At 50.1% G+C, this 27,905-nt stretch overlaps 1 protein-coding gene across 10 annotated transcripts in view; it reads right to left on the bottom strand.

Annotated features, from left to right (window-relative positions):
• EPS15L1 (epidermal growth factor receptor pathway substrate 15 like 1) overlaps positions 1 to 27,905 on the bottom strand; it is a 119,356-nt gene that overhangs the window by 73,960 nt on the left and 17,491 nt on the right. For 7 of the 10 annotated variants that reach the window (XM_032268684.1, XM_032268682.1, XM_032268683.1 and 4 more), the window contains exons 2-7: positions 11,537 to 11,578; positions 11,251 to 11,340; positions 10,670 to 10,717; positions 6,935 to 7,030; positions 6,118 to 6,180; positions 2,325 to 2,450 (exon numbers count right to left, since the gene is read on the bottom strand). In XM_032268684.1, the coding sequence (XP_032124575.1) occupies positions 2,325 to 2,450; positions 6,118 to 6,180; positions 6,935 to 7,030; positions 10,670 to 10,717; positions 11,251 to 11,340; positions 11,537 to 11,578 (465 nt within the window). The remainder of the gene's footprint in view (positions 1 to 2,324; positions 2,451 to 6,117; positions 6,181 to 6,934; positions 7,031 to 10,669; positions 10,718 to 11,250; positions 11,341 to 11,536; positions 11,579 to 27,905) is intronic. The other 3 variants (XM_032268690.1, XM_032268686.1, XM_032268687.1) reach the window with 2 other exon arrangements.

The following is a 27,905-nucleotide window of genomic DNA, read 5'->3' as shown; positions in this document are numbered from 1 at the left end:
GTGCCATGCACTGTAGGGTGTTGAGCAGCATTCCTGGCCTTAACCCACCAGACGCCAGCAGCACCCGACCCTGGTGTGACAACCAAAAACGTCCCCAGACATTGCCCCTGGGGGACCGAAGTACCCAGAGGGAGCCCTGACCCTAACTGGCATGCCAGGCTATCTGCAGCCTCTGTGCCTTCGCTCAAGCTGTCCACATGCCCAGACTTCTGCCAGAGTTGCCCTCACCCTGGAGGATGTGACCAGGGGTACCTCTTCTAGAAAATCTTCCCCACCTGCCCTGCTCCCCCTGCTCGGGAGGGTCAGGGACCTCCCCCTCTACCACTACCCTCACTGGGCCGAGCTATGATTATCAGGGATGCAGTGGGAGGGGGGCGGTGTCCAATGGACAGGCCAGGCTCTGGGGACAGCTGCTCCAGAATGCACATGGGACTCTGCCCACCCCTGCCTGCAACAGGACCTCATCCCTTCTCCATCCACCCTTCCACAACTGTGCGACCAGAGTGACTTCCCATCTACCCTGAAGATCCGCTTCCCCATGTGAAAAATGGGTGGTGGAGGGGTGTGGGACACGGTCCGTAATAGGGTGGCTCCAAGTGCTGGATGTGCGTCTTCAAGCAGAGCACTAGGGCCCCGCCTGCACATACTGAGCCCTCAGTAACTAAGTCTTAGCATCTCAGCCATTACTTATTGGACTTCCTTGACGGTATCTAATCATCCCCACCTTCCCACTGCCCAGCACAAGGCATGGTCCACTGCAGGCTCAGAAAAATGCCTACTGAATGACTGACCAGATGCATGATGTGTGGGTGCCTGGATGCACAGATGGATGATGGCACGGATGCACGTGTGCTCGGATGAATGCATAAATACAAACGCACGGGGGCACAGCAGCATAGACGTACGAGTACACAGACACATGCACAGATGCGTGGATAAATACACTGCAGGGGCGTGTGCACACACAGATGAATGGATAATAGACAGGGACGCAGAGGAACATGGGTGCATAGATGCATGGATACAAAGGTGGCCGGGCACAGTGGCTCAGCCTATCATCCATCCCAGCACTTTGGGAGGCCGAGGCGGGTAGATCACCTGAGGCCAGAAGTTTGAGACCAGCCTGCCAACATGGTAAAACCCCGTCTCTACTAAAAATACGAAAATTAGCTGGGTATGGTGGCGTGCTCCTGTGGTCCCAGCTACTCGGGAGGCTGAGGCAGGAGAATCGTTTGAACCTGAGAGGTGGAGGTTACTGTGAGCCAAGATGGCACCACTATGCTCCAGCCTGGGCAACAGCCAGACTCTGTCTCAAAAAAAAAAATAACAATGGGCCAGGCGCAGTGGCTCACACCTGTAATCCCAGCACTTTGGGAGGCTGAGGCAGGCAGACCACAAGGTCAGGAGTTTAGGACCAGCCTGGCCAACATAGTAAAACCCCATCTCTACTAAAAATACAAAAATTAGCCAGGCATGGTAGCATGCACCTGTAATCCCAGCTATTCAGGAAGCTGAGCCAAGAAAATCACTTGAACCCGGCAGGCAGAGGTTGCAATGAGCTGAGATCGTGACATTGCACTCCAGCCTGGGCAACACAGCAAGGCTCCATCTCATTAAAAATAAAAAGAAATAAAAAGATAGGCCGGGCGCGGTGGCTCACGCCTGTAATCCCAGTACTTTGGGAGGCCGAGGCGGGTGGATCACGAGGTCAAGAGATCGAGACCATCCTGGTCAACATGGTGAAACCCGGTCTCTACTAAAAATACAAAAAATCAGCTGGGCATGGTGGCACATGCCTGTAATCCCAGCTACTCAGGAGGCTGAGTCAGGAGAATTGCCTGAACCCAGGACGCGGAGGTTGCGGTGAGCCGAGATTGCGCCGAGCCGAGATTGCGCCATTGCACTCCAGCCTGGGTAACAAGAGTGAAACTCCGTCTCAAAAAAAAAAAAAAAAAAAGATAAAGACACACATTCCAACATTCAGCATAATGGAACAGGGGAAAGCCCAGGTTGGGGAGCTTAAGGCTGAGCTCTATTGGTCCCAAAGCCCCAGGCAGCAATTTCAATTTTGAGTCCACCTCCTCATCTGTGAAATGGAAGGACTTTGGCACCTTCCCCAGGGCGGGGTGAGCACTGTGATTTGCACCCTGGGAAGCCCTGAGCCAGCCGTGATGGACCCACAGGAGCCCTGATGAAGCCCCTGATGGCACAGGGAGAAAACAGGGCAAGAGCCTCGTAAGCACCATGGGGAAAGCCACCAACGGTGGCTCCCATGCACAGCAGGGACACCAAGTGCGGAAGAACCAAGCCCACGGCCCACTCACCCGGCCCAGGACATCAAGAGGCAGCTTTGAGTTCATGAGGACCGGCTTGACCTTGTCTCCGGAGAGCAAACCATTGATGGGTAAGAGGCTTTCAAAAATCCCATCAAATTTGGCCTTTTCCTCCACCTAGTTGAAAAGAAATAGCTCGAGTGAGTAGGAGAGCGAGCCTCGCCTGAGTGTCCAGACCGAGCTCTGACCCAAAGCCGAGTGAAAATGGTCATGGATCCACCATTGCCCTTGGCTAAAAGCACAAAATGACCTTAGAACAGTCTCGACCCGTTGGTTTCCAAAGTGAACGTACGCCCTGAAGGAAATGGCGTTATAGCAACCCTGGATCTGGGAGCCAAGGTCCTCGGGAGGGAGGTCCTGGCCCCGGGTCTCACCCTTCGTCCTAGCTGCTGCCTGAATGGGGCAGGGGTCCCCCACAGTGGGGCAGTGTCTTTGCAGGGAGACAAAGATCACTCACTTGCCTCTGAGGAGCCCACTTGTACCAGAAAGACAAAAGTGTGAGCAGATGTTAGCGCTTGAGCAAATGATGATCAAAACCAACTTTAAATAAATACAGGAAGCCATCTGTTTCTTTTGAGACAAGAGTCTTGCTGTGTTTCCCAGGCTAGAGTATAGTGGCACGATCTTAGCTCACTGCAACCTCCGACTCCCAGGTTCACGCAATTCTCGTGCCTTAGCCTCCCGAGTAGCTGGGATCACGGGCATGTGCCACCATGCCCGGCTAATTTTTGTATTTTTGTAGAGTCAGGGTTTTGCCATGATGGCCAGGTGGGTCTCAAACTCCTGGCCTCAAGTGATCTGCCTGCCTCAGCTGCCCAAAGCGCTGGGATTACAGGTGTGAGCCCCCAAGCCTGGCCATATACATGAAACCCTCCATTTCTAATGGTAAATTAGTACATAAATAAGAATAGCTCTTCCTGAACAGAGGGAAGGTACAGCATTAGGATGCAGAGTCGCAGCTCCTGCTGTTCTGAAAGATACAGTGCAGGTAGGCCATGAGTGAGGCAGCAGCTTCCAGTCCGTTCCACCCTCCAAAGGAAACAAGGCCCATGGTGAGTGGGACCCAAAGAGAGCACAGCTCTCACAACCTGCTTGGCCACACACTGGAACTACTGGGAGCACCGGGAAAACACCCTCAACCAGTGTTCATCGACAGATGAATGCATAAGCAAAACGAGGTAGATCCAGGCAGCAGAACATCCATCAACCACAAAAAGGAAGTGAGTTCTGACACATACTACAGTGTGGACAAACTCTGAGGACAGCATGCTAAGTAAAATAAGCCAGGCACACACAAAATACATAATGCTGTATGAGGCTGGCACAGTGGCTCGTGCCTATAGTCCCAGCACTTTGGGAGGCCAAGGCAGGGGGACTGCTTAAGCACAGGAGTTTGAGACCAACCTGGGCAACACGGTGAGACCCCATCTCTAAACATAACAAACAAAAGCAAAAACAAACTAGGCCAGGCACAGTGGTTCACGCCTGCAATCCCAGCATTTTGGGAGGCCAAAGTGGGCAGATCACCTGAGGTCAGAAGTTCAAGACCAGCCTGGGCAACATGGTGAACCCCTGGTCTCTACTAAAAATACAAAAATTAGCTGGGCGTGGTTGTATGTGCCTGTAGTACCAGCTACTCAGGAGGCTGAGGCAGGAGAATCACCTGAACCCGGGAGGCGGAGGTTACAGTGAGCCAAGATCGCGCCACTGCACTCCAGCCTGGGCGACAGAGTAAGGCTCCATCTCAAAAACAAAAAACAAATCCTGCATGATACCATTTATAGGTGGTCCCCTCCTCCCTAGGCAAATCCACAGTGACAGAAAGCAGAATGATGGGTGCCAGGGGCTGAGGGAGTGGGAGGTTCAGGTATAGAGTTTCAGTTTGGGAGGACAGAAAGTTCTGGAGCTGGATGGCAGTGATGGCTGCACATTGTGAATGTACTTAACATTCCTGACCTGCACTCTTAAAAGTCGTTAAGATGGTAAATTTTATGTGATATGTCTTTCAACCACAACAAAAACTTATAATTTCTCTCTCTTTTTTTTTTAACCAATCCACTCCAGATGCTGGAAAAAACTTTTAATTTTTAAAAAGAAAAACCAAGACAGCACCCTCAGTCACAGAGGTGAGGTCACCGGCAGCCAGTGCACAGCTGTCCGTGCTGAGAAGCTGAGCGCTGCCAGTCTGTCTCGGGCGCCTGGGATCCTCTCCCAGCCATCGGACTTGCTGACTCAGTGCCTTCAGAAGCCCAGGAATGTTCACAACAGAAACAAACACTTGGCACTTCGGGCTTGTTCTTTCTGACTGTGGCTGTGAACGGAATACATAATCTCTCTTGACCACAGTCCACCCCAATTACAGCGCCTGGTCCCGCGCTCCCTGACTCCTCTCTGCAAGGTCCCCAGGCCCCTCAGTCCCAGCTCTTCCAGTGAGGCCTGGACATAACCCCTGCTGGAAAAGAGCCATCACATATTAAACAATAAGATCTCTTGGCACTATTTCCCATGACAAAGTAGCTCTTTTTCTTTTTTGTGAGAATGAGTCGCTCTTTCGCCCAGGCTGGAGTGCAGTGGCGTGATCTTGGCTCACTGCAATCCCCGTCTCCCTGGTTCAAGCAATTCCCCTGCCTCAGCATCCCGAGTAGCTGGGATTATAGGTGCATGCCACCATGCCCAGCTAATTTTTTGTATTTTCAGTAGAGATGAGGTTTCACCATGTTGGCCAGACTGGTCTCGAACTCCTGACCTCAGGCAATCCGCCTGCCTCGGCCTCCCAAAGTGCTGGGATTACAGGCATGAGCCACCCACGCCTGGCCAAAGGAGCTCTTTTTCAAAGTCCACACAATGTGCTGGGTGACAGGGAGAAACCCTTCACCACCGTGATCGCCACTGGCAAAGTGCTTGATGACAGAGGTGGCTGTATGACTCCTTGGCCACATGACACGTCTTTACGTCCTCTCCCTGCACAGATGCCCCCACCCAGCCCAGGACCTCTCCAAGAAGGAAACCAACCAACGGTGTAAACACGGGATGAAAGTGCTCGGGGCAGGGGGGTAGGTCTGCCTTTATTTGATAGCAAGAGTGTTACTGATGTCAGGATTGGAGCCACAAGCACGTGAGGAAATGCAGCAGTCTGAAAGCGAAGGGAAGGTGAGGAGGCCTCGTGTTATCTGCGGGAACCACCCTCACTCCTTTAGAAAGAAATCTGTACTTAGAAGCCAGCCCTCGCTTTTTATTTCTTCTTTCTGGAAGCAGTAGCACATCTTTCCAGCCACAACATCCTCTGTTTTAAAAATAACACTTCCAGTGCTGAGGGAAGCTTTTCAGAAAGCAATCAGAACATCAGGGAGGAAAGATCCGTAGCATGCAAAGTGGCTGGAAAAAAGCGAGAAAGCAAGGAACACATTTGGGGGTCCACGTGCTTGCGAGCTCTCACCGTTTCCTCTTCTATTCTGAATAAGCAACACAAGCAGCAAAAACCACAGAACGTGACCTAAAGATGCAAGATTTAAACTGCAGCCTTTTAAGAATCCAACTCCTGACACTTAGCTAGTTGTCCCGGTAGGCAACTCCCCATTACAGTGAAGGGCCACAGCCTTTGTAAAATGTGTTCATCTGAAGAGGTGTTGCATCCAAGGGCTGCGGGCACTCAGACGGAGACAGAAGAGCTGACGCAATCATCCTATAAAATGTTCTCAACAACATCAAGCTAGAGCAATTCCAGAACAACTGCTGGAAGAATTCTATCTGAAGGACAGCCAAGGAGCTGTCCCCGTTCACTTACCCTCACAGCCCAGTGGGCCTCTGCAGAGGGCGGCGTGACCATCAGAGGGCTGCTGGTGTCGTGCTGAGAAGAGACAGAAACATTCCTTTGTGGCTGGCACAGAATTAAATCATAGGAGGGTGGGTTTGCTGAAAAGGATACACGTTTCAAAGTGCTTTCAAAAAAGTAAAGACTTCAAAAAGTTAAACACAGAATCACCACATGACCCAGCAATTCCACTCCTAGGTATTCACTCAGAAGAATTAAAAGCGAGTGTTGAAACAAAGCCTTGTACATGCATGCTTGCAGCAGCATTCCTCACGACAGTCAACAGGGTGGCAATAACCCACATGTCCACAGAGATGAATGGATAAAGTGTGGTCCATCCACACAGTGAAGTACAGAAGCACTGATCCATGCTAAGACACAGATGAACCCTGAAAACACGATGCTGAGAGACAGGCCACACACGAAAGACCATGTTATAGAATTCCACTGATATACAATGTCCACAACAAGGAAATATGTTGACAGAAATCAGATTAAAGGCTGCCAGCGACTAGGAGGGGGGAGACAAGGAGTGATTACTGAATGTGGGTGGGGTAATCCCCTTGAGGGACCAGAAGGAGGTAATGACTACACAACACTGTAAATGTACGAAATGCCTCTGGATAGTTCACTTTAAAATGATTGATTTTCTATTATGTGGATTCCACCACAATAAAAAAGGCAGGCTAGAGAAAACATGGAGATACATGTGTGCATACACACATGCACATACACATGCACATGCATGTGGCATTAGAAGAATGCGAACTTGAAGGGCTTGGACACTCACGAATTTAGGCGGCGGCATACTCAAATTCAGATTGCTCAAGGTCACTTCATGGCCACTCTGTGCACAGGCCACCAGTCTCAGTGCAACATAGAAACCCTGCAAGACCAAAGAAAGGGAAGGAGTGAAGAGCATATCACCAGTGAGGGTAGGGGGCGCTGTCTCTAACAGCAGGCTTCAGGAAAGAAGGCGTCCACTTTAACAATGAAGACTGTCCATGCCACCGGGCATGCTGGCTCACGTCTTATAATCCCAGCACTTTGAGAGGCCGAGCCAGGTGGATCGCCTGAGATCAGGAGTTCGAGACCAGCCTGGCCAACATGGTAAAACCCCGTCTCTACTAAAAATACAAAAATTAGCCGGGCGTGGTGCTGCATGCTTGTAATCCCAGCTACTCAGGAAGCTGAGGCAAGAGAATCACTTGAACCCAGGAGGCGGAGGTTGTAATAAGCCGAGATTGCACCATTGCACTACAGCCTGGGTGGCAAGAGTGAGGCAAAAAAACAAAAACAAAAACAAAAGACTGTCTATGCAAAAACTCCCTGGAACTTTAGGCTAAACTGTACTCACCTTGAGGACATCGCTTAAATGAATACACTAAAACGGACTTATCTGGCTGGACGTGGCTGCTCATGTCTGTAGTCATAGCACTTTGGGAAGTCGAGGCAGGTAGATCACCTGAGGTCAGGAGTTTGAGACCAGCCTGGCCAGCATGGCGAAACCCGGTCTCTACTAAAAATACAAAAATCAGCCAGGTGTGGTGGCAGGTGCCTGAAATCCCAGCCATTTGGGAGGCTGAGGCAGGAGAATCACTTGAACTCAGGGGGCAGAGGTTGCAGTGAGCCAAGATCACGCCACTTCACTCCAGCCTGGGTAAATGAGCAAAACTCCATCTCAAAATTAATTAATTAATTAATTAATTAACTAAAATGGACTTATTCCACTGCATCTGGAGCTCTGTAAAATTTCAGATGCATGTATTTTCCAAAAATTATGAGCTCCTGGCCGGGCGCGGTGGCTCACGCCTGTAATCCCAGCACTTTGGGAGGCCGAGGCGGGTGGATCACGAGGTCAAGAGATCGAGACCATCCTGGTCAACATGGTGAAACCCCGTCTCTACTAAAAATACAAAAAATTAGCTGGGCATGGTGGCACGTGCCTGTAATCCCAGCTACTCAGGAGGCTGAGGCAGGAGAATTGCCTGAACCCAGGAGGCGGAGGTTGCGGTGAGCCGAGATCGCGCCATTGCACTCCAGCCTGGGTAACAAGAGCGAAACTCCGTCTCAAAAAAAAAAAAAAAAAAAAAAAAAATTATAAGCTCCCAACATTTAGGAAAGTTTAGATTGTATAAAGCAGCAAAGTTAACATGGACAAATGATGGACCAAATATGTGTCGAATTTTTGTTTGTTTCAGAGATAGGGTCTCACGCTGTCACCCAGGGTGCAGTGACACAATCAGTTCACTACAGCCTCAAATTCCTGGGCTCAAGCGATCCACCTGCCCCAGCCTCCTGAGTAGCTGGGACCACAGGTGTGCACCACTGTGTCTAGCTAAGTTTTTATTTATTTATTTAGAAGTGGGATCTCACTATGTTGCCCCGGCTGGTCTCAAATTCCTGTCCTCTTGCCTTAGCTTCCTGAGTAGCTAGGATTACAGGTATGAGCCACTGCACCTGGCTATGTGTTGAATTTTTCAAAAAGCAGTCTGAAATACACACAGTTGGTGAGAAATCTGTCTCTGTGGTTCCCCACGATTCCCTGGACCTTGCCGAACAAAGCATCCTCCACTCACCCCCAGCAGCCTGACATGGACTCCTCCCCCGACACCAGAAGAAGCTGAACCAGGCTGTCAGGGGCCTCCCCTCCTAACCCAGGACCCACCACACACAGGCTCAGTGGACTTGTAAGGCATCACCTAGTTGCTGTTTTTTTTTAATTGATTAACTGGCCTAAGAACATGGATAACTTTAAAGCTATAAATACTGTTAGCAGTTTTAAATGGGTCTTCAAATAGATAAGCACTAGGATCGGCCTTTCTCAGCCTGCTGTCCTCAGAAGCCCTTGCAGAATGCAGAGGATACAGGGATGTTGAGAAAAGGGGACCTTTCATCCCTGCAAGGTCTGAGAATAGAGAAAATTTAATAAATAAATAGTAAAGAAAAAAAATTCTCTCCAAAGATCTCTCAACTTCTATTTGAAAAAAAAGAAGAAAGAAAAGAAAATGGGATTAAGTAAGTTTAGGGGAACTGTATTAAATAATGTCAAATTTCTTTTCCATAGGAATTCTCAGAATCTTTAACACATGAGGCCGGGCGCGGTGGCTCACACCTGTAATCCCAGCACTTAGGGAGGCCAAGATGCGAGGACTGCTTGAGCACAGTTCAGACCAACCTGGCCAACACAGTGAGACCTTGCCTCTACATAAAATAATACATTAGCCAGGTATGGCAGTGCGTGCCTGTGGTCCCGGGTACACGGGAGGCTGAGGTAGAGGATCACTTGAGCCCAGAAGGTCGGGGCTGCAGTAAGCTGTGATTGTACCAATGCACTCCAGCCTGGGAAACAGAGCAAGCCTCAAAAATAAAAAAATTAAAAAAAAAAAAACAATAAAAGACGAAACAAAAAACAACGCAGACAGGCACCATGAACCTCAAAGAAGGGAGGTACAAGTGAAGGGGCCTTACTGACAGACTGGATCATAAGCCATGGCACAGCACAAACAAGATCCCTTCTAACAAAACAGCCATCTACGGCCACTTAAAATCACTAATCAGTACAGGCTGCGTATCCCTCATCCCAAATGCTTGGGATCAGAAGAGTTTCAGATTTCAGATTTTTTTTTTTTTTTTCAGATGGAGTTTTCACTCTGGAGGCTGAGGCATGAGAATCTTGTAAATCCAGGGGGCAGAGGCTGCAGTGAGCTGAGATCATACCATTGCACTCCAGCCGGGGCAAGAGTGAAACTATCTAAAAAAACAAAAACAAAAAAAACTCTTATTAAGGCCTTTAGTCAAAGTTACACCAGTCAACTTTGTTACATTAATAACACCAGTTATTAATGCACAGTGGCTCATGCCCATAATCCCAGCATTTTGGGAGGCTGAGGCGGGCACATCACCCAAGGTCAGGAGTTCGAGACCAGCCTGGCCAATATGATGAAAACCCATCTCTATTAAAAATGCAAAAATTAGCCAGGCATGATGATGCATGCCTGTAATCCCAGCTACTCCAGAGACTGAGGCAGGAGAAAAACTCGATCCCAGGAGGTGGAGGTTGCAGTGAGCTGAGATTGTGCCACTGTACTGCAGCCTGGGCGACAGAGTGAGATTTCATCTCAAAAAAAAAACAAAAAAACCACCAAAGTTACTTTCTGGCTCTGATCACTGTGCTGTGGTTATGTAAGATGCCATCACTGGGGAGAGCTGGCAAAAGATACACAGTAACCCTCTAAGCTATTTGTGCAACTTCCGCAAGAGATTAAGACTATTTCAAATAAAAAGTCTGGACAACACTTTAATCACATGTCAGGCTACAAAACATTAAAAGATATGCTAGCCATGAAAGATGGCTCCGAGTGTTTTAAAGACCTTTATTTCAAAATGAAAACTTCCCATCTGACAACTGTGTCCATGCCTAGTAATACTTGACAGTGGAGGAACGTGGAAGGAGGCGAGGAGGTTGCCCAGCCTGGGGGCTCTGCTGAGCCCCTCCACTTGCTCTGTGTATATGTATATATACCTGTTTGTCCAAGAACCCTTTACCTTCTGGGTCGGCCAAGTCCCATATCTGTGGAAACACAAAAACGCTCATAAGCATGACTGCTGATCACTGACCACGCATTAACAAAAACCAGAGCCGCCACCACCGCACCACCAGCCCTGCAAACCAACGGTCTTATGGGGCAGGAGTGACTGTCCCCAGGTTGCCCTGCAGATGAAGAGGCCAATTCAGAGCAGGTGAATGATCTACCTGCCCAGGGGTGCATAGCCGCTTGGTGGCGGGGCCTGGAGAACATCCAGGTGCACTCAGCTCGAAAGCCAAAGGTGTTTATGACAGCCAGCTTCCACCAACAAAAGTCTACAAGCTATCAAGACCCCAAAAGTCCTCAGGTCTCTTATCTGCTACCGAAGTACTAGTGGAGGCTACCACCTGGACATCTGGATCCACCAGCTGCAGCCTGAGAGGTCTGCAGTGACCAAGCCAACTCCCCAGGAGGCACGGCCCCAAGGACGGGGGCCTGCACAGGCTGGCCCAGGGACCTGCTGGGGGGAGCTGTGAGGGCGGCCACAGAAGAGAAATCAATATTCATCTTCACATACCTTCCCAAGGGTAATGTCCGAGAGGCCAGACTTCTTTAGAAAAAGCGCAGCTTCACTCGCCCCCACCCTCCCTGTGTATGCCGGATCAACCTGAGATGGGAGAGCAAGAGGCGAGATAACTTTTCAGGAAATGCAGCAGCAGGTGAAGCGGCACCCGCCACGCTGACTGTCCACTGACAGTGAACAGAAAAGGACAAAAGGCCGCTCAGCTGGGCTTCTATTCTGTACTGTGCTTTCAGGTCAGGCACGCTCTAGTTCCATCTGAAAAGATAGCGGCTAAACTCACCTGCTTGTAATAAGATTCATACAACGAATTTCCAGTGGGAATCTGTAAACAAAACCATAGATACTGGTCAAAGGTGAACACACCCCCTTGGGGGAAAGAAAAGGGTTGCCCCCTCAATTTTGTCATGACCAAAATATATGATGATAGTAAGAGTCAAAATGCATGCACTTCAAACATCCTTCAAACACAGAATTCTGTTTATCTTCAGACACAGATGTTATTATGCTTACCCAATTTAGAAAACGTAAACTTAACGTTCTTTAATACATTCTAATTCTAGGCAAACAATACTGTCAATCAGGAAACAGCAGCAGCAGCCCAGTGTCAATTTCTATTCAATGAGCAAAGGGATTTCAGCGCTCCTGGAGAGCTCAGAGGGAAAAGATACTCTATCCTGTGAGATTGTTCTCTGGCTCCAGAATCAGAAGAGGAGTTTCTAAGGCATCATCATGAATCACCAGCCATGCAAGCTTCTGACCAGTTTCCCTGCCCTCGGTCTGGTTTTCACCCACCCCATCCACCCTCCTGCAGCTACCTGAGTGCTCACAGATGCGCACTGACCAGCCCCCACCCAGAGAGTGCTGGCTAGTGACGGCTCCCACCATGGCAGGAAGGAAGTGCAGTGTCCTCACTTGGCGCTAAAGATATTCCACTTCCCAACCCCTTAGAGCCCCAAGACATTGCTGTTCAGAGGTCACTTCCTCATCTAGGGTCGCACAGCTAATCTGGGCCACCAGAGGACACACCTGCATCCAGCCTGGCAGGCGGCCCAGTCTAGACACTTCCTATCGTGTCCTGACCTCAGCAAGACATCACCCAGGGGAAAGGAGGGGCACCCAGGGAGTGTGCCAACCCAGTGGGGAATTAGGCAGCCCCTGCAACGCTGGTTGTAAAAGTTTACGCCTGTTGATGTTTACTGAGGTAAAAAAGCAGCACACAAGCCTGCCGCTGATGTAATAAGCAATAAAAGTGAAGAATGCACACTGACGCCTAATTATACAGAACTGATGTAGAAAACAGCTGAAGAGAATATAACTGGGCAGGGAAAAGAGGACTGTCAGGAGGGCAGGATTACAGTGTTTATCCAACAAATTCTCAGACTGCTGCTGTATGGTTTCTCACAATGAATACAACCAGGGGGACGCAGGTTCCTTCCAGTTATGGTCTTTGGATTTGAACCAATATACTCCCACCAATTCCATATTGTTGTAATACAAAGGGTCATTTCAAGTTAAAAATAATGCCCTGTCCGGGCCTGGTGGCTCACGCCTGTAATCCCAGCACTTTGGAAGGCCGAGGCAGGCGGATCGCCTGAGGTCAGGAGTTTGAGACCAGCCTGGCTAACATGACAGAGTGAGATCCTAGCTCTACAAGGCATGGTGGTGAGCACCTGTAATCCCAGCTACTCAGGAGGCTGAGGCAGGAGAACTGCTCGAACCCGGGAGGCAAAGGTTGCAGTGAGCAGAGATCACGCCACTGCACTCCAGCCTGGGTGACAAGAGCGAGACTCCATCTCAAAAAGAAAAAGAAAAAAAATAAAATAATAATGCCAGGGTTACGGTCAGCTTCTCTGGGGGACACCACAACACCTATGAATGTATAAAGAAGTGAAAGTTATAATCCTAGCACTTCGGGAAGCTGAGGTGGGCGAACCATGAGGTCAGGAGTTCGAGACCAGTGTAGCCAACATAGTGAAACCCCTTCTCTACTAAAAATACTAAAAGTTAGCCAGGTGTGGTGGTGGGCACCTGTAATCCCAGCTATTCGGGAGGCTAAGACAGGAGAACTGCCTGAATCCAGGAGCGTGAAGGTTGCAGTGAGCCGAGATTGCACCACTGCACTCCAGCCCAGGCAACAGTGCAAGGCTCCGTCTCGAAAAAAAAAAAGAAGTGAAAGTACAGAGAAAAATATCACGACAAAATGAAAATAGAAGGAAAATAGCATAAAGATCTGCAAGGGGAGAGGAGAAAGTCAAAACAAAAAGAGGAAAAGAAAGGGGGAAACGCTGAAAAGGCAGAAAAAACACTAGAATAACTTGAAAAAGCAAGAAGACCCAGAGATTTCGGAGCCATTATTTTAAAACAAAAACGCCACAAAAAAGACAGGAGGTAAATGTATAGCAACAGCAGCCTCCGACTGGCTGCCCTCCTCGTGCCTGGAGGCCTTGATACCGTCCCCAGGGGAGTGGTACCGGAAGGACCTGGAGTGGCCGTCACGCTTAGCTTCTTACAACCTCGTTAGATGACAGTGTCCAGCGATCACACCTGTGTTGCCTCTTGGGTTCAAACTCCAGCTTGTTTCCAAAATATGTGTCCCCAGAGGAAGAAGACCCACAGAAAGGAGGCCAAGGCAGGCAGGCTGTTTGTCACCTGTCAGTAAAGGTGACAGTGGTCGGGTCCAGACAGCAAACAGCACATCACCTGCCATGGGTTCACAGACTCCAGAGGCCCTCACTTTAGATGACAAAGGTGCCCTTCCTGCCAAAGATCAGAGAGGTTCAGATCTGACTGAAGTACATTTCCAGTCGAATTTTTGTTTTTTAAGACAAGGTCTTGCTCTGTCACCCAGGTTGGAGTATAGTGGCACAATCTCAGCTCATTGCAACTTCTGCCTCCTGGATTCAAGTGATTCTCCGGCCTCAGCCTCCCCAGTAGCTGGGACTATAGGCATGCGTCACCATGCCCAGCTAATTTTTGTATTTTTAGTAGAGGCGGGGTTTCACCATGTTGGCCAGACTGGTCTCGAACTCCTGACCTCAGGTGATACGCCTGCTTTGGCCTCCCAAAGTGCTTGGATTATGGGCATGAGGCATCTTATGAGAAGCAAGGGAAAAAGGTTTCTAAGCTACTGTGATTCCAGTGGGAAAAAAAGAGTTCAGTCTTTGAGGCATGCAGGGTTATTAAATATCTGCTCCAACTTCCCAGGAGCTACTGAGCAACAAGATCCACAACCAAGAGAAACAAGGCCTGGACTAATCCAGAAGAGTTGCTGAAGACAGCCCGGAGCTCCAGCTTCTGCCCATTCCTGCTAAGGGCCCATCCGTAAAGACGGCTGGAACACCTGATGACCACCGGATGTCACTCTCGAAAGACCTAAAGCTGAGGGCATACTACGGTTCAACCACTGCTCATCACTACAGGAGTACACTTGGGTAACCTAGAGCAATGACAGTGACCAGAGGTTTCCATCTAATGCCACATATGTCAGGTACTGCAAAAGCCGAAGGGGAAGAAAGAAGGGAAAACACCAGGCCCCAACTGCCACTTCCTTTTATGCCAGGCTTCTTCTTGGGAATGGTGGAGTCACACCTGCAGGCTGCCCCAATATGTCATTGAGACAGAGCTGAAGATGCATGTTGCTAATGACACGAATCCCCCAGCCCCGGGCAGTCAGTCACTAGCCCGTGTGCAGAGACCTCTTGGCCTCCAAAAGGAAGACTCACAGCTACTGGGAAAGAGCCCTCTGTGTGCTGATAGCAGCCGCTGGAGCTGCTCACCCATGTCTGCCCCCAAAGTGAGTGTGGGGCCAAGCCCAAGGCAAAGGCAGAAAGGGGAACCAGGCCTGCAGCCTAAGAGGCTGCAGGTGGCACCAGGATGGCTGCAGGATTGGAAGGAAGTGTGACGGAGCTGACCCAATGGTGTTCTCCCTCCCCAGCCCACTGTGCTAAAACGCCATCTTCGCCTCTGCATTGTCTGAATTATTGATGAGGTTCAATGCAGCTTTCAGCTCGGTCTTTCAGTTGCTCTTCCTGTCTTAAAATGCTAAGAGACATCAGGCAAAGTTCCTGTGGCCTCCTGACTTATCCTTCAGCCCAGAAACAATTTACAAGTGGGATGACAGGGAGAGGGGCAAGTGGAAAAGGACAAGTTCACATCCTCCTGCTGTGAGGGTTTAAAACACCACAATTCACACAGTGCCTGTGATTGTAACCCGGACAGCAGCTGCGATGGAGAAACCCAGCAGAGCCTCCCGGCGGAGAAACTGTCTCAGGACCGTGTTCTAAGGACTCCTGAGCAGAGTCCACACAACTCTGATCCCCACACACAGCCAAGGCCAGGACACCTCCTACGTCTTCATGCCTGGCTGCCTCCTTGCGTCAACTCTCACTCTGCCAGCCAAGTATGCACTCTTACGCACAACAAAGCAATGGTCATCAGCCTTGTTTCGAAATGACTTTTGGAAAGCAAACCATTTTCACAATCCATTAAAATGTTCAGAGAAGCACCTACAATCCCTTGCTTCATATCCAGTTCCTCTTACCCTCCCAACAATGCCCACGGGCAGGCAGTTACTAGTCCCAGTTGCCAGGTGGGAAAACTGAGTTTGCCCTGCCCAGGACCACAACAGCCAATGAGCAGTAGTCCACGAAGCAGCCAAGATGGGTGGTCCTGGAGTCAGACCCTCACCTATTGTGCACCCTGCAACGACAGCCCAGGTGTCACAGCGCTGGGCACCTGGCCACAGGACAGCCTCACACATATGCTGGCCTAGGGAAATGCACATCCATGACGACGTGATGGTGCACTTCATTAAACAGGAGTGGTCAAAAGGCAACACTCAATTTGAGTATATAAATGGACTTGAAAGTCAGTGTTTTTGACGGACTGCCATTTCCCCGGGAAAGCTGAGGCCCCATAACGGCTGTGTTTTTCAACGTCACTGCCAAGTTTTGCAGGAAGTTAGGCACGTAACACTGAAACACATCTCCGTCTGAGTTCCTACTTAGAAAAACACACGGATGCAAAAACGTAGCCCAGAATAGAGCTTGCTTGATAATCCTTGCCTTTCTGCCTTCCCTTAGAGGCCCCCATGGGCCTTGCACAACCATCACCCCCCGTGTGCCCGGGCCTCCTGGCTGCCCAGCCCACGTTCTGTGGGAGAGGTAACCTGGCTTAGTCATGTGGCAAGCACGTGGCAGAACTGGGACTTGACTCAATAGCATTCAAAAGGCATCAGGGAAACACTGGGACACGTCTAACCTTCCTGGACTGGACGCATAGCTCTCTGCAACTGCCCCTCAGAGGTTTCTACACCAGAGCTAAGGTAAATGTTACCAAGAGAAGGAGAATACTTGGCAAGTGAGAAAGAGAGCTTTTCCAAATCGAAAGGGAAAAGACATCTCAATTAAAAATGTGCGAAGAAAAGGCAATTCAGAAAGAAGAGATGCAGCAAAGTCAGAAAGAAACATTCCACCTCGCTAGTAATTTAAGTATTATAGGGCCAGGCGCAGTGGCTCACACCTGTAATCCCAGCACTTAGTGAGGCCAAGGCGGGCAGATCACCTGAGGTCAGGAGTTCGAAACCAGCCTGGCCAACATGGTAAAATCCTGTCTCTACTAAAAATACAAAAATTAGCTAGGCGTGGTGGTGCACGCCTGTAATCCCACTATTTGGGAGGCTGAGGCAGGAGAATCACTTGAACTCGGAAGGCAGAGGTCACAGTGAGCCCAGATCATGACACTGCACTCCAGCCTGGGCGACAGAGCGAGATTCTGTCTTTAAAATAAAAAGGCAGAGAAGCTAAAACAATTCTGAAAAAGAAGAATAAAGTGGAAGAGTCAGTCTACCTGATTTCAAGACTTACTCTATAGCTAGAGTAGTTAAGACAGTGGAGAAAAAAAAAAATTTTTCAAAAAATTGGCTGGTTGGCAGAGTGTGGGCACAGACAGCAATGCACGGAACAGAATGGAGAATCTGAGAAACAGACCCACACAGATAGGCCCAGTGCATTTTTTGACAAAAGTGCAAAAGTATTTCAGGAAGAAGGACAGCCTTTCCACAAAGGGCACTGGAGCAATCGCATCCGTAGGCCTCGACCTAAAAGTCTTATGCCTCACACAAAATGTAACTCAAAATGGATCATTAATTCAAATGTAAAACGTAATCCTCAGGTCTAGGGCAAGGCAAAGAGTTCTTAGACTTGATACCAAAAGCTTGATTCATAAAAGGAAAGACTGGCAGACAAACTTTATGTTGGCACTGTGGAAGAGCCAGACACAATGATGGAAAGATGGCTGGGCGCAGTGGCTCACACCTGTAATCCCAACACCCTGGGAGGCCAAGGTGAGCAGATTACCTGAGGTCAGGAGTTCCAGACCAGCCTGGCCAACATGGTGAAACCTGGTCTCTACCAAAAACACAAAAATTAGCTGGGCGTGGTGGCAGGCACCTGTAATCCCAGCTACTCCGGAGGCTGAGGCAGGAGAATCACTTAAACCCAGGAGGCAGAGGCTGCGGTAAGCCAAAATCATGCCATTGCACTCCAGCCTGGGTGACAAGAGCAAGGATCCATCTTAAAAAAAAAAAAAAAAAAAAAAAAAAAAAAAGATGAAAAGACAAGCTACAGACTAGAAAGAAAGGTTTGCAAAGCACATATCCAACAAAGGACTACTATCTAAAATATATACTAGCGAGCTCTCTAATTCAACAGCATAAAAAAGGGAACAATCAAATTAGAACATGGGCAAGCCAAGCATGGTGGTACATGCCTGTAGTCCCAGCACTTCCAGAGGCCAAAGCAGGAGGATGGCTTGAGCCCAGGAGTTCCAGACCAGCCTGGCAACATAGTGAGACCCCATCTCTACGTAAAATTTTAAAATTAGCCAGGCATGGTTGTGCACACCTGTAGTCCCAGCTACTTAGGAGGCTGAAGCAGGGCGACTGCTTGAGCCCAGGAGTTCAAGACTAGCCCGGGCAACGTAACAAGATCTGATTTCTTAAAAAAAAAAAAAAAAAAAAAAAAAAAGAAAAAGAACATGGGCAAAAGATCTGAAGCCAAAAAGACCTTTTAACAAAGAGGAAATATAGCAGATGACAAATAAACATATGAAAATATGTTCAACATCATTAGCCAATAAGAAAATGCAAATTAAAACCACAGTGAGATGCTACTACACGCCTATCAGACTGGCTAAAATAACAAATAGTGACAACATCAAATGCTGGTGAGGATGCAGAGAAACTGGGCCACTCACACGCTGCTGATAGGAAGGTAAAAAGGTACAGCGACTCTGGAAACAGATTGGCAGTTTAAAAACAAAAACAAACCACTAAACACAAAACTACCATCTGACCCAGCAACAACTGTCCTGGGCATTTACCCGGGAGAAATGAAGAGTGATGTTTATACTACATCCTGTATGCAGTGTTGGCCGCAGATTTATCTGTCACTGCTCCAAACTGGTAACACCCCAGATGTCCTCCAATAACTGAGTGGTTCAACAACTCGTGGGCCAAGCACACCATGGAATACTACTCAGCAATGAAAAGGAACGAACTGCTGATACACGTGTGCAATAACCTGGATGGATCTCCAGAGAATGATGCTGAGTGAAGAAGGCCAAGCCTCAAAGGTTACATACTGAATAATTCCATTAGATAACATCATTAAAATGATAAAATTGTAGAAATGAACACAGCGGCCAGGCACGGTGGCTCACGCCTGTAATCCCAGCACTTTGGGAGGACGAGGCGGATGGATCACCTGAGGTTGGGAGTTTCAGACCAGCCTGACCAACATGGTGAAACCCCATCTCTACTAAAAATACAAAAAATTAGCCAGCACTGAGGCACATGCTTCTAATCCCAGTTACTCAGCAGGCTAAGGCAGGAGAATCACTTGAACCCAGGAAGAAGAAGTTACAGTGAGCCAAGATCAAGCCATTGCACTACAGCCTGGGCAACAAGAGCAAAACTCTGCCCCCAAAAAAATAAAAAATAAAAAGAAATAAACAGAGTGGTGCTTGCCAGGAATAAGCAAGAGATGGGCTGGGAAGCAAGTGGGTGTGGCTATAAAAGGGCAACAGGAGAGACATGTTCCGTATCTGGCTATCAACGACACCCTATCTCTACAAAACAATGAAAAAAAAAAAAAAAAAAAAACAGAACTCAGGAGGCTGAGGCAGGAGGATCACCTAAGCCCAGGAGTTGAAGACTGCAGTGAGCTATGATTGTGTGCTACTGCACTCCAGCCTGGGCAACAGAGCTGTCTCTTGAAAAGAAAAAAAAGCTTTCAAACCTTGATTCTGTGCTCTCATGCCCTCCATGGTCCATGTCATTCACCCTGCTGCTTTGCTTCGTGTCTGAACTCTCAGGGGTCGTTCTATTGCTTCTTGGTTCCTCTCCAGGGTAGGGACTGCAGGCCTTATTGCTGTGCACTGCCCCACTGTAGGCCCTGAGCTCTGTCTGGGCTGGATGGAGGCCCTGAGCCCCAGGCATGTCCATCTTCTTTTTTTTTTTTTGAGTCAGAGTCTCGCTGCGTTGCCAGGCTGTAGTACAGTGGCACGACCTCAGCTCACTGCAACCTCCGCCTCCTGGGCTCAAGTGATTCTCCTGCCTAAACTTCTCAAATAGCTGAGATTACAGGTACACGCCAACACACCTGGCTAATTTTTGTATTTTTAGTAGAGACAAGCTTTCACCATGTTGGCCAGGCTGATCTCAAACGCCAGACCTCAGGTGATCCACCCACCTCGGCCTCCCACAGTGCTGGGATTACAGGTGTGAGCCACCACACCCAGCCAGGGCATGTCCAACTTCTACTGGTCTGGCAAGGTGGTCATTTGGGTCCCCAGAGAGAATCCATCACCCTTCCTTCAGATCCTGAACACAGTCACCATCATCATCAATATCCTAGATGCAATACTGTACCGCCATTATGCAAATGTGACTTTGGAGGAAACTGGATAAATGGTAGAAGGATCCTCTCCTTTTCTTTTTTTTTCTGAGACAGAGTCTTGCTCTGTCACCCAGGCTGGAATTACAGGTGTGAACCACCGCACCCAGCCAGATTCTCTTACAACTGCAGGTGAGTCTACAATAATATCAAAATGAGAAGCTTTGTTTTCTCTTTAGAGACTTAGGAGACCTAACAACCAAATGCAAGATGACATCTGCAGATGATCAGGGAAATGTGAATATGGTACTGGTATCAGATAACACCAAAGGCGCCATTGTTAGTTGTGTGAGGTGTGATAAGGCATTTGTGGTTATGTAAAGAAAAACTGTCTTAACTGTCAGAGGTGCATGTTGAAATATAATTTTTTTTTTTTTTTTTGAGACGGAGTCTCACTCCATCACCCAGACTGGAGGGCAGTGGCGCAATCTCGGCTCACTGCAGCCTCCACTCCCTGGTTCAAGCAATTCTCCTGCCTCAGCCCCCTGAGTAGCTAGTATTTACAGGTGCCTGCCACTGTGCCTGGCTAATTTTTGTATTTTTAGTAGAGACGGGGTTTCACCATGTTGGTCATGCTGGTCTTGAACTCCTGACCTTGTGATCCACCCGCCTCGGCCTCCCAAAGTGCTGGGATTACAGGTGTGAGCCACTGCGCCCGGCTGAAATACAATTTCTAAGATTTATTAGCTGGGCTTGGTGGTGCACACCTGCAATCCCAGCTACTCTGGAGGCTGAGGCAGTGGAATCGCTCGAACCCGGGAAGCGGCGGTTGCAATGAGCTGAGTTCATGCCACTGCACTCCAGCTTGGCAACAGATGGAGATTCCGTTTCAAAAACAAAACAAGGCCAGGCACGGTGGCTCACGCCTGTAATCCCAGTACTTTGGGAGGCGAAGGGTGGCGGATTACAAGGTCAGGAGTTCGAGACCAGCCTGACCAAAATGGTGAAACCCTGTCTCTACTAAAAATACAAAAATTAGCCGGGCGTGATGGTGCGTGTCTATAATCCCTGCTACTCAGGAGGCTGAGGCTGGAGAATTGCCTGAACCCGGGAGGCGGAGGTTGCAGTGAGGCAAGATCATACCATTACACTCCAGCCTGGGCAAAAGGAGTGAAACTCCATCCCAAAACAAAGTCAAAAACAGGAGCCAGGCGTAGTGGCAAATGCCTGTAGTCCCAGCTACTTGAGAAGCAGGAATTCCAGGCTGCAGTGAGCTGTGCGCACTGAGCCTGTGAATGGCTACTGCACTTCAGCCTGTAGAACACAGCAAAATGTCACCTGAAAAAAAAAATCTAGGAACTAAAAATATATATGTAAGTGGGGGAAATGATCAAAGGATGGTGCAAAGAAATCTGCAAAATGTTGGTAACTGTTGCAAATGGGCGGTGGGTACATGGGAATTCGTTAAACCCTTCCCTCTACATTTATTTTATTATTTTATTTTTTTCATAGAGACAGAGACTTGCTCTGTCACCCAGGCTAGAGTACAGTGGTCCTATCATAGCTCACTGTAGCCTCGACCTCCTGGTCTCAAACGATCCTCCTCCCTCAGCCTTCCAGGTAGCTGGGACTATAAGTGCATGCCACCACATCCAGCTAATTATTTTTTTATTATTATTATTTTTTGCAGAGACGGGATCTCGCTTTGTTGCCCAGGCCAGTCTCTAAGTCCTGGGCTCAAAAGATCCTCCCACCTTGGCCTCCCATGGTGCTGGGATTACAGGCGTGAGCATGCCCAGCCATTGATTTTAATGTGTTTAAAGACCACCATTTGGTGTGCTTCTGCCTTGGCGAGCACCCTAATGGCACAAGCTGGGTAAGGTTTAAGAGTGACAAATTAACAGAGCTTGGTCACAGACAGGATCTTGCTTTTGTCAAACAATAAAAACGGGCATTCCTTTAAAACACACACAAGTGTGCCCTACTATGGCTACAAGGTCTGCCCCTGGGAGACCGGTAAGTTATGCAGGAGGGCGGGAAGGGCAAGAGGGTTCGCTGTTTTCCCTTCTTGAGGGCACAAACGCAGACTCAGAGCACTGGAAACAGCAGAGGACTGGTGAAGCTGCAGTAAACTGCTGAGCAGGTCAAACAGAATGTTTACACCTGGGGTACAATCTTCATCAGCTTGCTAAGTGAGAAGGGTGCGATCTAGCGGGTACAGTGTGACCCAGCTTATAAGCACACAGCGTCTTATCACCGAGACATCAGAACCTGGTGGGATAGGGCCACGCTCACCAGGATTTCTATGGGTCAGCTAGTTTGCTTTCTCATGGCTTCCTGTGTTTTCTGGTGTTCCTTGTCAGCACGAGCTGCTTTTATAAATTGGACAGAAATAGAAAGATGTGCAAGGAAAAGCAGGATCCAAATGAATTTTCATAGATTCTCCCCGGGGACCCAAATGACTGCCTGTGAGACCAGCAGCAGACAGACATGCCTGGGGCTCAAGGCCTCTGTCTGCGCCAGACAGAACTCGGGGCCTGCAGCGGAGCATGGCACAGGGGTGAGGTCTGCAGTCCCTGCCATGAACAGGAACCAGGAACCAAGAGAACCGCCCAGGAGAGTTTAGACATACAGCAAAGTAGCAACGTGAATGAAATGGACTGGGAAGGCGTCAGAGCACAGAATCAAGGATTGAAAGTTTTTTAAGAGACATCTCTGGGCCAGGCGCGGTGGCTCACACCTGTAATCCCAGCACATTTGAGAGGCCCAGGTGGGTGGATCGCCTAAGGTCAGGAGTTTGAGACCAGCCTGGCCAACATGGAGAAACCCTGTCTCTATTAAAAACACAAAATTAGCCAGGTGTGATGGCACACGCCTGTAATCCCAGCTACTGCAGGAGAATCGCTTGAACCAGGGAGACACAGATTGTAGTGAGCTGGGATCACACCACTGCACTCCAGCCTGGGCAACAAGAGCAAAACTCTATCTCAAGAAGAGAGACAGCTTTGTTGTCCAGGCTGGAGTGCAGTGGCATGATCATAGCTCACTGTAGCCTCAAGCTCCTACGCTTAAGTGATCCTCCTGCCTCAGCCTCCTGAGCAGTTGGGACCATAGGCACGTGCCACCATGTGTGGCTAAGTGTTTTTTCATTTTTTGTAGAGATGGGGGAGGGGGGTCTCATTATTTTGCCCAGGCTGACCTTGAACTCCTAGCCTCATGCAATCCTCCTGCTTTGGCCTCCCAAAGTGCTGGGATTACAGACGTGAGCCACCGAGCACCATTCCAGAAACGGAACTGAGGGAGGAAAAAGGTCGCCTGCAGCAGGCTTCCTGCCCCTGTGGAGGATGCAGGACTCCGCTGCACCCCAAAGGTCTCCAGGAGACACTGCCTGGCTCCATCTACACCTAAGGGCTGTTTCCTCCCATCTTGCTTCTCTAAGAGAAACTGTCCCATGTGAGGTCAACAGCGCTGCCAGGCAAATGTGGATTTGAGTCCCTTCCCGCTACTGGAATGCTGTGCAACCCTGGGGCAGAGTAAGCAGCCTCTCTGTGCCTCAGCATATCCATCTGGAGATGAGGGTGAGCACTCCCATCCCCAGGGAGTTGTCAATTGCCAGCTGTTGTGATTCCTGGTATCCTCCTCATCGCCCTCCTTCTACTGGCTCCAGGTAAAAACATATCCCCTCCCCAGAAATGTCCCTCCATCTCCCTTCTTCCTCCAGCTACTGACCTCCCTCTACTGTTCACATAAAACCTCCTGAAAGAGTCCAGCCTTGGATGCCCCAACTTTTTCTTCTTTGGACCTGGGGATTCATCCGTTCGCTCACTCAATCAACACATGCTGAATTCATGCCAAGAGGCAGCACTGAGGACACTCTGTCTGTGTAGGACAGAGTCCTGGGCTTCAGGTTGGGCGCGGTGGCTCACACCTGTAATCCCAGCCCTTTGGGAGGCCGAGGCGGGTGGATCACCTGAGGTCAGGAGTCTCAGATCAGCCTGGCTGACATGGGGAAACCCCGTCTCTACTAATAATACAAAAATTAGCCAGGTATGGTGGCAAGCACCTGCAATCCCAGCTACTCAGGAAGCTTAGGCAGGGAGAATCACTCAAACCTGGGAAGCGGAGGTTGCAGTGAGCTGAGATCTTGCCATTGCACTCCAGCCTGGGTGACAGAGGGAGACTCTGTCTCAAAAAAAAAAAAAAATTAGCTGAGTGTGGTGATGCACACCTGTAATCGCAGCTACTTGGGAGGCTGAGGAAGGAGAATTGCTTGAATCCAGGAGACAGAAGTTGCAGTGAGCCAAGACTGCACCACTGCACTCCCCCTGGGTGACGAGAGCAAAACTCCATCTCAAAAATAAAAATAGAGAGTCCTAGGCTTCAGGAAGGGCAGGGGGGTCAAAGTCAGCCCAGGACTATGGCACAGGGGACCGCACAATATGATAGCAGCAGTAGGCACAGTGAGGGGAACTCAGGGCCTGGAGCCAGGAGTCCAGGCTGGGCCAGGTGGGCCCCAGGACAGAGAAGACAGGTGGGCTGCAGGTGATTCAACACAGTCCCCGCCAGGTGGAAGGGCACACACATGGGATGCCAGGGTCTGTGCATGCTGTGCTGAGAAGACGATGTCATCCCCAGGGCAAGCAGAGCCCGGCAGGGGGGTGCCTGCAGGCCAGGAACCTAGGCGTATATGCAGGTGAGACAGAAATGGTAGGAATCCACGGCAAGGAGGCGGGGACATGAACAGAGCTGGAAGGAAGTGATCAGAGAGACTGCCATTGTCCTCCAGCAGCAGAGGCCTGGGGACTGCAGCCACTCACAGTGCAAACACCCTGGAGAAGGGGGGCATGCCAGTTCCCTAAAAAGGAATGTGTTTCCTTGGGATGTCCCCAGGAGCACTAATTTCCAATTAGAGGTGGAAATCTAATTGCCATTCCAGCCACATCTATGGAGGCTTCCCCTGGGCGCTGGCCTTGGTGCAGGTGTGGAGGTGAACGGGACCCTTCTACCCCCAGCCTCATGGAGCTGTGACAAAGTACACAGACAGCTGCCAAGAGCTATAGAGAAGAGATAGGATGGAGGGTCAGTCCCCAGCCTGCAGCAGACACACACCCAGGGCATCAGGAGACCTGGGAGGCGCCCCTTCCACAGCTGAGCCTGTCCAAGAAGACTTGGTCAAGCAAGGCTGTGGGGCACCCTCGCCAAAGCGGTGCCAGGAGATAGGCCTGCCATGTGGAGGGAAGGAGGAGACTCCACCAGAGGAAACACCAGGGGAGCTGGGTCCTAGAGTGATGGAAGGGCAGGTGTGTAGGAAAGGGCTCGAGGGTCCTGTGCAGCCACACAGAGGGCATGAGGGATGGAACTGGAGGGGGCCCAGGCAGGAGGGGAGCAGATTCCAGCCCTTCCTCCTGAAAATGCTGCTTAAGAGCAAAAGCAGATGGAGCTTCTGAGCAGCCCTCCCACTGCTGACCTGTGTCCCCTGAACATCGCCCCTCCTGGGCATCTCCGAACAGACCATTCTGTTCCATCTGTTTCCTTCCTCTGACCCATGAGCGATCTCCCTGGAGAGACAGGGAAGAGCAGTCACTTGAGACTGGTGGGAGGGGGCACCAAGGGGAGATCAATGACTCAGCAGTGTGGGAGCACCCACTGCCTCCTGAGATGCCCCCACTTCCCAGAGTCTCCCAACTTTCCAAAGCCTACTCGGGGCCTTCCCAACATTCCTTTCCTCCATCAGCCACTCCTGGGCTCCAATGTCCCTGCCATCTTCTGTGGCCTGACCTTCCATCCCCTAGGCAAGCACACTGCCCGAGACTCAGTCAGGATGGGTCTGGCCTCCTGCCAGGGTGTTCCTGATGGTGTGGGGTGGCTCCCTGCCGAGGACACCGAGATCCCCTGCACAGTCCAAGTCAGCGCCACGCCACCTTCCTCCTCATCGCTGTACATGGCAGCGTCAGCCTCCCAGTGCACTGTTCTTTTTCTGGCCCCTCTAAACATCAGGCATCCAGGCACCCCTCGAGGCTCCTGGACCCCACAGTGGCAGAAAGATGGCCACTACCACCATGGAGCATCACAGTCTGGTCGGGCATCAAAGCCGGTCAGCTGGCACAGGTGTCAACACAGAAGAACAAATGCACGGCAGGGGTGACAAGGACAAGGACTGGATCTCTGTCCTGATGGGAGGGCCGGCTTCTGCTCAAGGCTCCTGGAACCCCCCACCCCCACCCTGCCTGCGCTGCACATGCCTCTGCAGAGCCTAGCCCAGCCTCCGCGCCGATGACCCTGCCTTCACCCGCTTCCCCACGGCACCATGCACACAGCCACTCCTCTGCTCAGAAAAGGCTCTTTGGGGTATGCAATGGAGGCCAAGGTCCAAGCCCTCAGCCCAGACCTTAAAGTGCTCCCTGGCCATCTCCTACCTGGCCAGGCTGATTTCACTACACACACACACACACACACACACTCAGTGCAGACACATACACACTTACAATCACACATGTTCACTCAGGCTCACCCGCATACGCTCGCTCTCACACATACCGCACTCAAGCCTCGCCTCCTTCCCCCGGCTGGCAGAGTTCTACTGAACATCCGGGCACCTTTCACTCCTTGTCCTGGCACAAGACGCAGTCATGCATCGTTTAACCACCGGGATGTGTTCTGAGAGTTGCATCGTCAGACGATGTCATCAACGCGAGGGCATCCTGGAGTGAACTTACACAAACCTGGATGGCAGCACCCACTCCACACCTGGGCTATGTGGTCTAGCCTGTTACTCCCAGGCTACAAACCTGGACAGCATGGCGTGGTACTGAAAACTGCAGGCAACTGTACCACAACGCTAAGTGGCTGTGTATCTAAACATACCTAAACACAGAAAAGGCAGAGGAAAAATATAGCAGTAGACTCTGACAGGACTGCTGTCATATATGCAGTCCATGGTAGTCACACGGTAGATGACTGCATTCCCCACGCCTAGGACCTCTGCCTACTGCAGGCCAACCACCTGCTCTAAGACGCTCCTAGGTTCCCCCAATTAAAACAAGTCTCTCCTGCCTCCATGCTCCCAGAGCTTCGACAAGGGACACTTCCTGAAGTCGATTTGATGGAAAAGCTGCTGTCATGACTGGCCTGTGTCACTACATTCTTAATGCCTGGAGGGTGGAGGGGTCACGCTGTGCCCTCCTGGAAGCAGGCCTTCGGTAAATAAGGGCGTGGGTGAGATTCAAGTATTAAGGGAAGCAGGTGGTGGGCTGAGTGCAGGGAGGTGCAGTCGGCAGCGGGGAGCAGGCAGACACAGCTCCGCAGCTCAGCAGCGGTAAGAACAAGCCACCAAGCCTCCCTGGGCCTCAGTGTCCCCATCTGCAAAGTGGGAATAAAACACCACCTGGCCTAAGGATGCTGGCAAGTCCTAAATGAGAATATGCAGATGAAATACGCTCTGCAACGGGAAGCCTTTTTTTTTTTTTGAGACGGAGTTTCGCTCTTTTGCCCAGGCTGGGGTGCAGTGGCGTGATCTATGCTTACCGCAACCTCCGCCCACTGGGTTCAAGTCATTCTCCCACCTCGGCCTTCAAGTAGCTGGGATTACAGGTATGTGCCACCACGTCTGGCTAATTTTGTATTTTAATAGAGACGGGGTTTCTCCATGTTGGTCAGGCTGGTCTTGAACTCCTGCCCTCAGGTGATCCACCCGCCTTGGCCTCCCAAAGTGCTGGGATTACAGGCAAGAGCCTACTGGGAAGCCACTATTACATC

Source organism: Sapajus apella, unplaced genomic scaffold (genome assembly GCF_009761245.1).
Source record: "Sapajus apella isolate SASKATOON/1434 unplaced genomic scaffold, GSC_monkey_1.0 scaffold185, whole genome shotgun sequence".
Taxonomy (NCBI): Eukaryota; Metazoa; Chordata; class Mammalia; order Primates; family Cebidae; genus Sapajus; species Sapajus apella.
The sequence above is the reverse complement of the archived record's forward strand: the minus strand, read 5'-3'. Positions and strand labels throughout refer to the sequence as shown.